General features: G+C 33.6%; 1 protein-coding gene across 1 annotated transcript; it reads right to left on the bottom strand.

The window, feature by feature from the left end:
• Nucleotides 1–1,498: 1,498 nt before the first annotated feature.
• Nucleotides 1,499–2,364, bottom strand: LOC125424075 (photosystem II CP47 reaction center protein-like). Its single transcript, XM_060820296.1, has 2 exons — nucleotides 2,100–2,364; nucleotides 1,499–2,010 (listed from the first exon to the last, which is right to left on the bottom strand). Exons 1-2 carry the CDS (start codon nucleotides 2,362–2,364, stop codon nucleotides 1,499–1,501), a joined length of 777 nt encoding a protein of 258 aa, XP_060676279.1.
• Between the last annotated feature and the right edge of the window lie 12,819 nt (nucleotides 2,365–15,183).

Below are 15,183 nucleotides of genomic sequence, written 5' to 3'. Positions count from 1 at the left end.
TACCTATTTTGTAATTTTTTTTATTGTGTGTAATGCGCTTTTAACTACTATTTTTTATTATTATTGATATTGATAGGAATTCTCTTGTTAAGACCCTATGAATCGATTAAAATCCCAGATTCATACTAAAACCACGATGATTCAATAAAACCCTTTCTTTATAAACTAATTCCAAAAATTCCTTGAGTAAGAACTGTTGGATTATCACTTATTCAATGAAGAACTAGAATGAATAAAAGTCCAACGACACCTTTGTCCTTTGATCAAAATAAGCATAAATATGAGTTTGAAAAAATAAAAATATTTCAATTTACAACTTCTAAATCTTACTCTTTGAAAAAAAAAATGGAAGTCCGGACACGTGGTCTGAATATTAAGGATGAATCATAGCGCTAATAATACTTTGGAATCTATTTCCTATAATCTGTGTTTCAGATACTAGAATGAATATCTGGCGAAGTAAAACCATCTCTATCAAGATGACAGATGCATTCTCTATACTATCCATATTTTGGAACTCTAGAAACAAAGAAATTTCACGATCAAACTACCAAAATAGAATGGGATAAAAATCAGAGACCTAAATGCTTCACTTTGTATTGAAAAGCTAGTTACTAGTTCTTGCAAATCTAATTCGTTCCAATTTCGTTCAGTAAAATGGAAGAATTATAAATCTCCAAAATAATAGATAGGAATATCACAAAAAAGGCCATTGCGATACCCATCAAAGGAGTAGTTCCCAACTCAGGAGCTACTTTACCGTATTCTAAATTCAATGGTTTCAATAAACTCCCTACAGCAGTCCATCTTTATATTCATTGAGATCTATTGATTTTGTATACCATTCCGTTGTAAATAAATAATCTTATCATAGACCCATTGTGGCCTTGAAACTATATAATAATGGAAACAGCAACCCTAGTTGCTATCTTTATATTGGGTTTACTTGTAAGTTTTACTGGGTACGCCTTTTATACTGCTTTTGGGCAAGCCTCTCAACAACTAAGAGATCCATTCGAGGAAACTCAGAGACTAGTTGAAGTAATGAGCCTCTCAATAATGGGAGGCTCATTACTTTCAATTGAGATAATGAAAAATCATTTCACCTTTTTAGTTGAAACTTTAGGTGGTTCTTGAAAAAAGATAGCGAAAAAAATTATTCTTAAAGTTGAGACTAAGAGGAATGTATAAGCCAATGCTTCCCTAGATTCGATCGTGGTTTACATACAATTATAGCTTCTATACCTGTTTATTTGGGATCATCTCCTGGATAAAGAAAGAGCAAGAATAAAAGAAAAGGTAGTGATTCAAATCAAGATTTATCTGGCACCTTACTCATAAACCTAAAAACGAAAAATAACAAAACAATATTCTATCAGATTACTTGCCTTCTTGTAGTTGGATCTCCAAGTTTTTAGACTGCTGCAAATTCTAATTGAGCACCCAAATCGGGGTCAATACCAGTAAAAACATCTTTGAACAAGGTTCTAGCACCATGTCAAATGTGTCCGAAGAAAAAGAGTAAAGCAAATGAAGCATGTCCAAAAGTAAACCAACCCCTCGGACTGCTATGAAAAACACCGTTGAATTTCAAAGTAGCACGATCTAATTCAAAAATTTCACCCAATTGAGCACGTCTAGCATATTTTTTCACAGTAGTAGGATCATTATAACTGACTCCATTGAGTTCGCCGCCATAGAACTCAACAGTTACACCTACTTGCTCGACACTGTATTTCGGTTCTGACCTTCTAAAAGGAACATTGGCTCCAACAATTCCATCTCCATCTACCAAAACAACTAGAAATGTTTCAAAAAAAGTAAGCATACAATGTACAAAAAGTTCACAATCCTCTTTATCTCTAAAAATAGGGTGTCCAAACCACCCAACAGGAATTCCATCCCCATTGTCCATATTGCCCGCTCTGAATAATCCCTCATTTGATGGATTATTGCCGATGTAATCATAAAAAGCTAATTTTTTAGGAATTTTAGACCAAGCTTTGGATCCTAATACACCCAGTGCCAAATAGCTGCCAAAAAGCATAAGCCCGAAAACACAATATGTGCACTAGCCATGGCTTCATAACTCCAAATACCTGGATTTGTTATAGTCCCTCCTATGATAGTCCAACCGCCCCATGAATTGGTTATTCGTAAATGAGTCATGAAGGGTATAACAAACATCCCTTGTCTCCACATTGGATCAAGAATAGGGTCAGAGAGATCAAAAGCTGCTAATTCATAAAGAGCCATCGAACCGGCCCAACCAGCAACCGGAGCTGTATGCATTATATGGACAGCAAGCAAATGACCGAGATCATTCAATACAATGGTATGAACATGATACCAAGGCAAACCCATGGAAATACCCCTCTATCAACGAAAAATAGACATTATGTAACTTCATTGCATTAGAAAAGAACTATACTATATAGACCTTCCCTTTTGAGTGGATTATCTCAAGGAAAGGATTAATATTTATTCTATTGTTTTAGTAATAATGGAACAATTTTCTTTGTAGGAACAAAAGAAAGCAGATCTATTCCACACCCGATAAGTACCAATACGCAATGGTAAGAGCATGATACCTTTTATATGAGTGACTGCATTTATATTTTTTTTTTTCATCGTTCAAAGGACCTATTTGAAAGAAATTTCCTTTAGTATTTATGTCTTCCTTTTTTTTTATAAACTTATTCAATCTTTGGATAAAATGGGATAAAGAACAATATTATTAAGACAATAAATACATTGTTACGCTTTCACATCAAAGTGAGCTCTAGTAATTAATTTTTATTTCGTTTAATGCCTATTGGTGTTCCAAAAGTTCCTTTTCGAAACCCTGGAGAGGAAGATGCATAGTGGATTGACGTATAATGCAACTTGTCAGATATATTTGGTCATATGGTATTTCCTTGTTCTCTTACCCGATCGAGATATCCTTTCTTTCATCTAAGAAAGGTTGATTGAATCATCTAAAATTTGGAGTGTGAAATACAATGAAGTGCAATTCAATCTATTTTTTAGGGAGGGGTATACAGATTAATATTCTTAATTATAATAATTTATAATTTATGGTTGGCTTGGTTAGACCAAAAAAATGAAATGTAATGTCAGGACCCGTCCAGAATTCCTCACCGGAATCCTAGACAAGCCCTGATCCCAGGGAAATACCACCGAACCTTCCAATGGAAAATCCGGCAGTACCTCCCCTAAGGGTAGGACTTACCAAAAAATTACCTGCACTGAAAACACACTTCTATACTCATCCCCTTATTCCTCCCGCAAAACTACAAATTGATTCCACAAATTTACAACACTTCACAACAATAACGGTAAACCAGTGCATAAATAAAACATAAGTGTCCAAATAGTATACAGAGCTTTATGAAGTGCTATTCAACAGAAATACAACAAAGATGAAAGAAATAATACAACTGAAAGGAATGAGTACAAAAGTACTTCTCGAAACACGATAGCGGCGGAGAATTGGTTCGCCCGGAAGAACGTCTATCACCCCTTGCACCTAAGGGAACGAAACTTAAAAATGTGAGATGCTAATTATCTCAATGAGTGACCCTAACTACTGAACACTTTTAATGATAATAATAATAACAAATAGGGAATTTAATTAATACCAACAATTAATAAATAAATAATAATAACAGTTGGAAATAATAATTTTCCCTCAAAACTCTCACTAATCACTCCATTGGAAATGTTCCCTTTTTAAAACAATTTCACAAAACCCAATATTCGTACTTCCCGAAAACCAAGGGATCAAACCATTTGATAAATAATAAATAAATAATTACCCCAATATATAATTAAAATATAATAAATCATAATAAACAAATTTTTGAACACCTTTGGGGTTTGAAACTTTATCTGAAAAATTACACTTGACGCACCACACCATATACCGGTGATGCCCTCCGATACCCAACGTCCTGAGCACCGACTGGCGGGGAGATTAAAGAGAGAAACTTGCATACGGCACTTCGGCATCCCAACAGTACCGCTGCTGAAACCATCATCCCGGCCAAGGAGGGGGGCGGCTCTGGCCAATAACAAACTTGCCTGCCCACTGTCCAATGGCAATTCATGGGAGACATAATAATACTTGCTGAACCACATATACATATACCAGAACACCAATATTGTATGAATGCGTCTAAAATAATTATTAAACCAACTGTATCGTTTTCCAAAATTACCGTGGGAAATATACCAAAATTTCACACTTACCATCCCACGTATTTTTATTTAACAAACCGGTACGAAAACATCGATAGCAAATAAACCATAATTTTCTCGTAATACGAGGTTCAACAGATAAAGTACCATGGGCATAATTATAGAATTAAACCACCAATTTAACAAATATTTTCATAAAATATTTAACCAATTATGCCCAAAATAATACTTAAAACCACGTACGACTATTACCGAAATATACTTTGCTCATGCATAATAAATAAATTAAATCACAATAAAACCATAACTAAATTGTCCCACATGAGCATAAGTTAAACACCAATTAAACATAATTAATTGCCCAAATATTTTTGAAGGTGGGTCACTCACCTTAAGAGCGTAAATCAGCTAAGATCCTCCACAGGATCAACTCCACTACTTGTACGCGCACCTAAAACATCCATAGTATACCAACCAAATATATTAATATTTTAATCGGGTAATTCCTAAATGGGTATCCGCGGAGCGAACACAAACGACAACTAAAAGTTATGAGTTATATACCGAATCGAAGCTTGAGTGATGAGGATCACGGATTCGGTCTTACTTTTCGGAGATCGGACCTGAGGTGGCCGGAATCTCGCCGGAAAGATTTCGGGATTCGACTCCGCAATTCTCCCAAACCGTAGCCAATTGGCGGAAAAGGATGCCGGATTTGGATTCAGGAGGTCGAAAACAGTGGACAAGGACCGGCGGTGTGACTGGGTACTCGCCGGAACAGTAACTTCCGGCGAGCTACCGCGGTCACGGGCAACCGTAGCCGGCGGCGGCACGTACGGTGGCCGTTGGCTGAGATTTTTAACAGTTTTGTAGATCGAGGGGAGAGGATTCCAATGGAACCGGCGGTGAGGTAAATGGAGGCCGGACGGGGGAGAAATCGGGGTTTGAAGATTTTTGGCCCCTCGCTGAAAAACGCTCCAATCCCGGCCCGTCGGAGGCCCGGTGGCTGTGAAATTTGGTGGGTAGGCCGGACTTGAGGAGGTGGTGAGGGGTGGCTGGCGCGTGTGGCCTGAAAATGGCCGGAAACAGGGCAAACGGTGGTGGAGGGAAAAATCACCGCCGAACTTCGCCGCCTCGATTAGGTCGCGTCCGGTGACCAACGGCCGTGAGATTTTGGGGTTTGGCAGGAAATGGAAAGAGGCTTCCGTCTGGCCGGCGCGTGTAACGAGAATCGACCGAAAAATTTGAAGATTCCGGAGGCCGGTCGATTTCTCTCTCTCTCTCTTTCCTCTCTCTCTTCCTCGAGATTTTTGTCAAATAAAAGCCACCGTGCTGACACTGTTCATCCACGTGGACCAATCAGGTGATGACACGTGGTGTTACTGTGCACTTAAGCCAGATATAATAAAATATTACGGTATCCGGCGAACTTCAAACGTCCATAACTTTTTAACCAAGTGTCCGATTTAAGCGTGCCGCTAGTCTATGAACTCGTATCGACGAGTACTTTACAACTGTACAAGAGTCAAAACAAAATTACACAATGAGAAAAAGTCAACTCCCGGCACCTTTTGGACTATTTGCACCTCAACTTGTTTTGCCCATAACTTTCAAACCGTAGCTCCGTTTTCGACGTGCTACTAGTCTATGAACTCGGAGCATCATGCACTTCGCCACGGTAACCTGGTCAACCAGAAATTCCAACTGGAACAAAAAGTCAACTTTTGACCCCCCTCGGTCAACGGTCAACCTTGGTCAACGTGGACGGATTCCGGTGTGATTTGGGACGGGGTGTTACATGTAATATTAATATACAAGCTCCATTTAGCAAAAAAACCAATTGGTAATATATCTATGATTACCACTTATATCATATTCTATTTATAAAGATTTTCCACTTATAATATATAATAATGATCTCAAGCTGTTAATCAATCGAGTAATGTGATGAATGCATTGAATATTTACTATTTGGCGGGAGACATGGAATAAATAAATAAAAAAAGGAAGTCGTAGCAAAAAGATGTGGTATTGGGGCATTTGTCCTATATGTGCAAATCCAAATCGGGCAGATCATTACTCGGAGTAGAGCATAAACCTAAAAAAAGTTGAAGAAGACCGTTCAGGAACAAGAAAATTACATCGTGAGTTGGATTGGATCCCAATGAAACAATACATCAATGAGAAGTTAGTCCGATAAGTTTAGTGAATTATTTTTATTTATAAGTTTTTAATTTATATATAAATTAAAACAGGCCAAAACTCATCTTTCTTGAAACATGAAAGAAAAAGCCCCCCTTTGTTACAAGCTAAAAAGAGCCTGCTATGAATATAAAAAAAGAAAGAAAGCTAGAATCTACAGATTGGTTCTTTTTTTTTTTTTTTTCAGAATTTTTGTTGAACCGTATGCATCAAAAGGTGCATGTACGGTTCCTAAGGGATACAATTTTATCCTAATCAACCGAATTTATCGAGAAAGGTTACTTTTTTTTGGCGAACCGATTGACAACGAGATCTAAATCAACTTATTAGTCTTATGGTATATCTCAGTATAGAGGATGATACCAAAGATCTGTATTTGTTTATAAACTCTCCTGCCGAGTAGCTAATACCCGAAGTAGCTATTTATGATACTATGTAATTTGTGCGACCAGATATATAGACAGTATGCATGGGATTAGCCGCTTCAATGGCATCTTTTATTCTAGTTGGAGGAGAAATTACCAAATGTCTAGCATTCCATCACGCTTGGCGCCAATTAGTTTTTTATTGGATTTGAGAGAAAAAACGAAGACTATGCCTTCGCGTTACAGGAAATATGAATATTAAGTAATAACAGCATGCCATTTCGAATTCGATATAAAAAGAAAAAATTTTCAAAATGCTTACGTTATGTATTGAAAGAGTAGTATGAGATAAAGAAAGGGTATTTCCAATTTTATCTGATCTATCAGGAGATTCAGCATCATAAACTTTTTTGTTTTCACACCGAAGATAACAATATTTATGTTATGAAAGAATACGAAAATAAAAATAATAATAAAAAAAACATAAATAAGTAAAAAAAAAAATCTTATTTATTTGTATTGAAAAAAAAGGAAACTTTGAGATTGCTAAATAATAGATGAAATAATAAAGCAACGGAGCCATCATAGTTTTTTTTAACTACTCCAAAAGGAAGGCTAGTTAGTGGATCATTTACTTATGTGAATTTGACAGACTCTATATATATGTATATTTTCTATTTTTTTTTCTATTTCCTCGATGTAAGGTAAAAAAAGGTAAAAGTGAATTCCATTGTAGAACCGTATGCAATGCGCAAAAGATGCCTGTACGGTTGTTCAATTCTATCCTTTTTTTCGTACTATTTATTTTATTATTCTTTATCTCTTCGACTTTCATCATACAAGATAGAGGAACTATGTATTATGTTATATTATCAAGGTAATGATGCATCAACCTACTAGTGTTTTTTATGAGGCATAGAGTGGAGAATTTGTCCTGAAAGCGGAAGAACTACTGAAGCTACGCGAAACCATCATAAGGGTTTATGTACAAAGAATAGGCAAACCTTTATGGTTGTTTCTGAAGACATGGAAAGAGATATTTTTATGTCAGCAATAGAAGCCTAAGCTCATGGAATTGTTGATCGTGTAGCGGTTAAAAAATAAAATAAAAACTAAAACTAACAGAACAGGGGTTTCATGAAAATCTGCAATTTACGATTTTATCGTCTTACCGGGTTTAATATTCTATTAATTAATAATTAATCTATTAATATATATACATTAATCCATTAATATATAAATGATTCATAATCATCCGGTTAGGATCGATCTAAACCAGCTCATTATGTATATGATTCCACATGCCAGCCATTAAACAACTTATTAGAAACATAAGATAGTCAATAAAAAATGAGACGAAATCTCCTGCTCTTCGTGGATGTCCTCAGCGACGAGGAACATGTACTTGGGTGTATGTGCGACTCGTTCAGATAATGTGCTAGGCCAAAAGAAAGAAAACAATTGATCCAGTATTAGCGATTAGGACGAATGAATAGGATAGAATGAAAGAAGCCCATTTACTATCTAAAACTAAAAAGGGTAAATCTAAAAATAAAAAAGATCTATCATATCTTTCTATTGTGTTACCAAATTTATGGTTTTCATTGGTACTAAACCCAATCATTTCAATTTTTAATTTATGATGAGAAAGAATTCCCCATTGGTAGAAAATGGTATCCATTAAGCAGGGAAATCCGATTTAAAAGGCGGAAAGGTTATGCCCTTATTCTTGACTCTTGCAAGAATGGACTAACAAGGTCAACTACTCAGATAATCTTCATGATTAAATACCGTTACTGTATCGGTGGGTTTCGATGTGAAATATCTACTAGATAATTATGGATAGAGCCAAAGAGTGTGAACTATACAAGTTAACAATAACATTCATTAAATGAAAGAAGGGGCTCCGGTGTATAGAGAGGACCTCACCGTTTAAGAAGAAACCATAGGAATGATGGAACCCACTATACCCATTTATATTTACTATTTTTTAATTTATTGTGTTTTTTTTTTTTTTTTTATACTGGGTATCAAAAAAAATTATTATTTTGAGGTGAAAGCCTATAAGAAAAATCATGGTTAGGAAGGTTATAGTAGCAAAACCCATTGGAATTTTGTTTTATACATTGGAAGAATCTGTTTTGTTATTAATAGACTAGGAAAGGGAAAGAAAAAAACTAAAAGAAAAGAAATCAATTAGTTATTCGTCAAAGTTTCATTTATTCAATCACTAGAATTAAACGGAGATATATTGCTCGAAGACGTAGAACAAAAATTCGTTTATTTTCCTAAAGCTTGCGAGGGGCTCATTCAAGACTTACTCGGACTATTATTCAATGGAAAATAAGAGCTTTGGTTTCAGCTCATTGGCATAGAGATAGGCAAAAGAGAGATTTTCAGTGTTTATGGATCACTCGGATAAATGCAAAAGTCGAGACAATAATGTATACTATAGTTATTGTAGACTAATACACAATCTGTACAAGGGGCAGTTGCTTCTTAATTGTAAAATACTTGCACAAATAACTATATTAAATAGGAATTGTTTTTATATGATTTCTAATGAGATCATAAAATAAGGAGATTGGAAGGAATCTGTTGGATCGTTTTAAATGGAGTTCCCTGGAGAATGAACTCTGGGAACGTAGAGTAGAAATTAGTATGATAAACTATTGTCCTATGAGAAAGTTGTCAAAATGAACAAACACGTTCAATAAAAAAAGATTTATTCTTCTTTACCAATTATTTTTTTCTACGACACGATAATCAAACCTGGATTCTCAAAGTTTTCAAACAAAACATAAATTCGTGTTTGAGTTTGGATTGGAATTTTATTTTGATTCAATTGAAGAGTTATTTATTTTTAGTTCTCAAATCAACAGTTCGAGTGGTCGACTTGCTTCTTTCAAATTGTTTCTCATTATTAAGAAAAGGTAACGAAGATAAAATATGAGCTTGTTTTATAGCGACAGTAATTAACCGTTGTTGTTTTAAAGTCAAAATCAACTAATTAAACCAATGTTTCGATAATCAATCCGATCCCCCGATTGGATCAGGGGTAAACACCGACAAAAATGTTGCTTGGATTTAAGAAAGAATCGCTTGGATTTATCCATGGTTTGTTTATTCCTTATTCTAAAAATCCTACTCCTATTTCGATCAGATCAAAACAAAAACGATCAAAAATGATTTATAATTAATTAATAAATAGGATTTGTTTATATTTAATATATTTTATAGAAATGGTTATTTTATATATAATATGTCGTTTTTCACCTTCCTTGGATTGGAAGGCGGACACAGAGGCAATCGGTTCGATCTATTTCTTTATTTCACTGTGAATCATATGTTTGTAACAAAAGGTATAGAATTTTCTCAATTCCAATCGATCATGCCTATTATGTCGATCCTTTTGAGTAAGTTATCATATGTTTGCCCATTGATGTTTATTAACACGGTTTCGAACACAAGTGGTACATTCCAAAATGACCGTTACTCATACATCTTTACCCTTGGCCATGAACCTCCTTTAGGTTTTTGACAGACTTCATTTTTCTATTTTCCAATCCAAAGGGAAGAAGAAAGGAATGAAAAAAAAAAAAAATAGAAGTTGCTAACTCGAAATAAAATTATGAAAGATTTCCTTTCAATTTCAATCAATGAATAATCATTATAATAATAATAAGAAGAAGAAGAAGAAATATAATGATTTCTAACTATATTTAATTTACATTTTATAATAAATACAAATCGCTGCATAGTATTTCATTTAAGTATCTTGTGTAATATTGTTGCTACAGCCATCACATTTCCATTTATTAAAAAAAAAAAAAAAAAGAAGAGAACAAGAGGGATTAGTCACAGATATTTGATTGTATCTCTAATCGTCTTCAACCCCCCCCCCCCCCCCTCCCCCTTCAATCTCACTAACTAGAATGGAAAAAAAGGAAATATCAACACATCCGAAAATAAATAATTGATCTCTATCAATAAACCCGTTAAAGACCTAAACTATAGAGTACCTACTACCGATGCCACGGAGAGGTATGCTTTTAGATCTCGCGTTGAAAATCCTCTTTCTTTATTCGTTATTGTAATTTTATTCTAAGATGTATTACATAATGGTAATACATATATGACTCGATGTGTATATGTAGTTAGCGATTGACCATTGGTAATACAAAATGTCACAGGTTCAAATCCTGTCATCCGTACCTATTACTTATGGGCAATGATGAGGGATCAATTGAAATTGATTAAAATTGGATACACAAAATCAATATTTAATTTTATTATATTTTTTATGATAGTATATACATGCAAGACAAATTGGGTCACAAAATTATTTTTGTGATAATAAAGCACTCTTAATTCAGTTTAATAGAATGTGGGTCTCCAAAACTTGATGTCGTAGGTTCAAATCCTACAAAGCGTGATTCCATTCTTGTTATTTGTTTGGTTGAAAATTACATTGAAATACTTGAACAGCAATCTTAATTTGACCTCTTGTAGATTAAAGAAAAAGAAAGTAGGAGGTCAATAAAAAAAAAAAAAGAGATGTTAATTAATCAAAGGTCTAATTGATCACCACGTCTGTATTGTAAATATGCAGTTACAAATAATCTAGCCAAAGTAATAGGAATTAGACCTAAGACAATTCCAAATAGAAAAACTTCAATCATTTCAATTTCTTTAAACGGAGAAGATATATCTATTCTATCCTTAAATATTAATCTGTATTACCCATGAATCTCAATGATCAAGAATTGGAAAATGATCGGGTAAGGAACTATAAAATATATGAACTACCACATAAGGGTTTTTTTTTTTTTTTTTTTTTTTTTTTTTTTTTTTTTTTTTTAAGGAATGGTTCATGCAATTAATTTCAAATAAGTCGTATCTTGTTTACACCAATAAATAGAGCTGAGGTTATAGTCAAAGCTGCTAGTAGAAAACTAAAATAACTAGTTATAGTAAGCATGAAGAGGATAAATTTAAATACAATATGTTTTTTTTATACATGTGTTTATAAAGCACTTCCCTAAGTTTCAATTTTTGAAAGATACGAGGATAAGCAAAAATACCAATTGAAAAGATAAGTTCAATTGAAAGTTTTTGATTCAGCAATTATTATAATTATAGACAGTAGTGAAAAAAATAGAGTAACATAGGTAAGAAATCAATTCATCATCTAGGACATCTACCCCTCCTGAAAGTTGGAATCAACAGATTCCTTGAGCAACTCTCGAGTCAAGTAAACTAGTAACTAATAGAATAGTAATCAGAATACTAATAACCAATATATATCTATAGTATATAGACATAGAATATTAATTATTATTATAAATATTTTATTATTATAAATATTATTAATATTAAAGTAATAAACTTTGTTTTAGAACTTCATTCAAAAAATAAAACTTTCTTTGAATGACTATGGAAAAAAAAATGAGAAAATAATTTCTAATTTGATCTTTTTTTTATTGTATCGATGAATCCATTTTTTTTTTAGAACGATAAGTGACCTTATCTTATAATGAAAATGCCTTTTATTTATATTTTCTTTAAATTGAAATTGAACTTCTTAGATTTAGTAGTAGGTTCATTCACATAATCTCTCGAATGAAAAGAAAAAGAGTCTCGTATGATTAGATCACTCAAAATGGGGTTTTACATTTTGTCTTTCCATATTAGACAGCCCCATCCTTGTAATTAGATCAAGAACGACCCCTTCTTTTGGGTCTAATACAACACCAATGCGTATATCGCGTGTAGTTGTTTTCATTTTTTCTTTGTTCTTTCATTGAATACTATCTACTATTGTTACTTATTACTAGACGACTAACCAATTCCTTAAAATGAAAAATAAAAAATTCCAATAAAAAACATTTTCTCCAACCAAAAAAGTATTTTTTTAAATGGAACATCTAATTGAATCTTGAGAATATGATAATCTCTTTCATAAATTATTGAAAACCAAGAAACCGTCAGATTCACATTTTACATGATCCTCAGTTTCTAGCCCAAAGCCAATAATAGAGAAAACCCTTATATTACCAGTTCTACTATGGGTACTAAAGGAATTTGAGGTATTTTCTATTGAATAGTAAATAATTCTACATGGATAAGCAACAAGAAAAGAAGAAAGAAATTATCTAACACTTCATTTTGATACAAATTGTGAAATTTTATTGCTATGTAAGAAGACTGATAGTTATACTGATTCGATATACTTTAAAGACACCCTTGGTACAATATTGATGATCTCACAAAGAAAAGATTCGATTTTAGTAAATGGAAATTTACTGATTTCAACTTTTAGGGAATTGATCCCCCTTTGACTGTATAAGAATATGCGGAGCTTAACATGTTCAGAAGCATAGGAGAACGTTCTTTTGCTGATATTAGTACCAATATTCGATATTGGGTCATTCATAGCATTACTATACCCTCCCTAGTCATTGCGGGTTGGCTATTTGTCCGCACCGGTTTAGCTTACGATGTATTTGGAAGCCCTCATCCAAACGAATATTTTACAGAGAGCCGACAAAGAATTTCATTAATAACTGGCCGTTTTGATCATTTAGAAGAACTTGATGAATTTAGTAGATCTTTGACTATAGATAGAATTTATTCAAATTTTACAGTGCGATGGTTAGCTGTTCACGGACTAGCTGTACCTACCGTTTCTATTTTAGGGTCAATATCAGCAATGCAGTTCATCAACGATAAATATAATTTGAATCATAGAGCTACGACACAGTCAAACCCGAACCAACAAAGTGTAGAATTGAACCGTACCAGTCTTTACTGGGGGTTATTACTCATTTTTGTACTTGCTGTTATATTTTCCAATTATTTCTTCAATTAAAAGAAGAAAAGAGAATAGTAAAAATATAGTAGGAATTCTCTTATCTCATTTGGAAGGATACAATCTTATAATTATCTATGGATGTTTATGTCTCTTGCATGACCCCCTGATGAAAAGTGGAGGAAAGTAGGAAAAATGGTCAATACTACTGGAAGGATTCCTCTTTGGCTAATAGGTACTGTAACTGGTATTCTTGTGATCGGTTTAATCATTATTTTCTTTTATGGTTCATATTCTGGATTAGGTTCATCTCTTTAGTAATCGGATGAACCAAGTTGTAGACATGACATGAAAGCGTAAGAACTCAACGGTGCCGCTTCGAATCAGACAAAGAAAGAGGGGGTAGGCCCATTGAGCTTTGAATAATCATAATAGTTTATTCATCTAAATGGTAAAAAAAATGGATCACTTTTTCCGATGTTTCAAAAAACTCCGTTTCATTTTTTTATGATGTTTTTGGAAAACTCACTTCATTACTTGGTTCAAAACATCTGCTCCTTGATAGTATCCGGTAATACTTTCAAAAATCACAAAGGAATCACTTTATTTCTTCTTTTTGGACGACACAACCACAATTATATCTATTTTTTTTAATAAGTTTTATAAATTCATTGAAGAAGTTCTATTTGCTCACTAAAGTTTCCTATATTTTTTGTTTGTCCACTATCACTACTTATGTTCCTCTCATTTCTTTTATACTTTGGTTTCTATTCTATGCTTATTTATCTCTTACTTTTTAGTATCCAATCGAATAGAATACTATTGTTTCATTCTATGACATTGAAATTTGACAATATTGACATAATCATACCGTTTCAATTTGGATTGAAAAAATAAATAAATAAAGAAGAGAGGAGTAAACTCAAATAGTCTTCTTCACAGTATACACACTAGGAGTGCGATCCAACTAATTCAATTCCCAAACATAGGTAGAAAAAAAAAATAAAAAAACAAGAAACTTTTCAAAAATTTTTTGATCATCCATAATTACATAACATAATTGGCAACAAAAGTTGGATTCTTTCTAGAGCTTGGTGTGGATAAATCTTCAGATCTAGAAATTCATTTCAGACAATTGAACCTTCTCAAATTGCTTTTTTTTAAGAACAAAAAATATTTGTGCCAAAATAATAGATGCCAAGAAGAGCGAAAGTCTTTGGACACGCAATGGATCTTAAAGTACTATTTCCCCATCCCCCTGACCTAATCCACCCACATTAGGATTGCTCGTTACTGGTTGATCAAGTTTGATGGATTCTCCCTCTGAAACAAGAAGTTCTGGTCTTGGAGGGATAATATTAACCACTTGATATCCATCCAATGCATCCATTATGGTGATTTCGTATCCCCTTTTTCTTTTCATATGATTTTGCTTACTATACTTGATGATGTACCATTATAAACATTATTGTTACTCTTGCTTCTATCGGGATAAATCTGACCCTGTCCCCTATTGCCGCCTTCGTATATGGGATATTTTAAGAAGTGCACATCTTTCTTAGTAGCGGGGTTCGGAGAAAGAATAGGAAATGTGATTTCACTATA

The sequence above is a fragment of the Ziziphus jujuba genome, chromosome 9 (assembly GCF_031755915.1).
Source record: "Ziziphus jujuba cultivar Dongzao chromosome 9, ASM3175591v1".
Lineage (NCBI taxonomy): Eukaryota > Viridiplantae > Streptophyta > Magnoliopsida > Rosales > Rhamnaceae > Ziziphus > Ziziphus jujuba.
The sequence above is the reverse complement of the archived record's forward strand: the minus strand, read 5'-3'. Positions and strand labels throughout refer to the sequence as shown.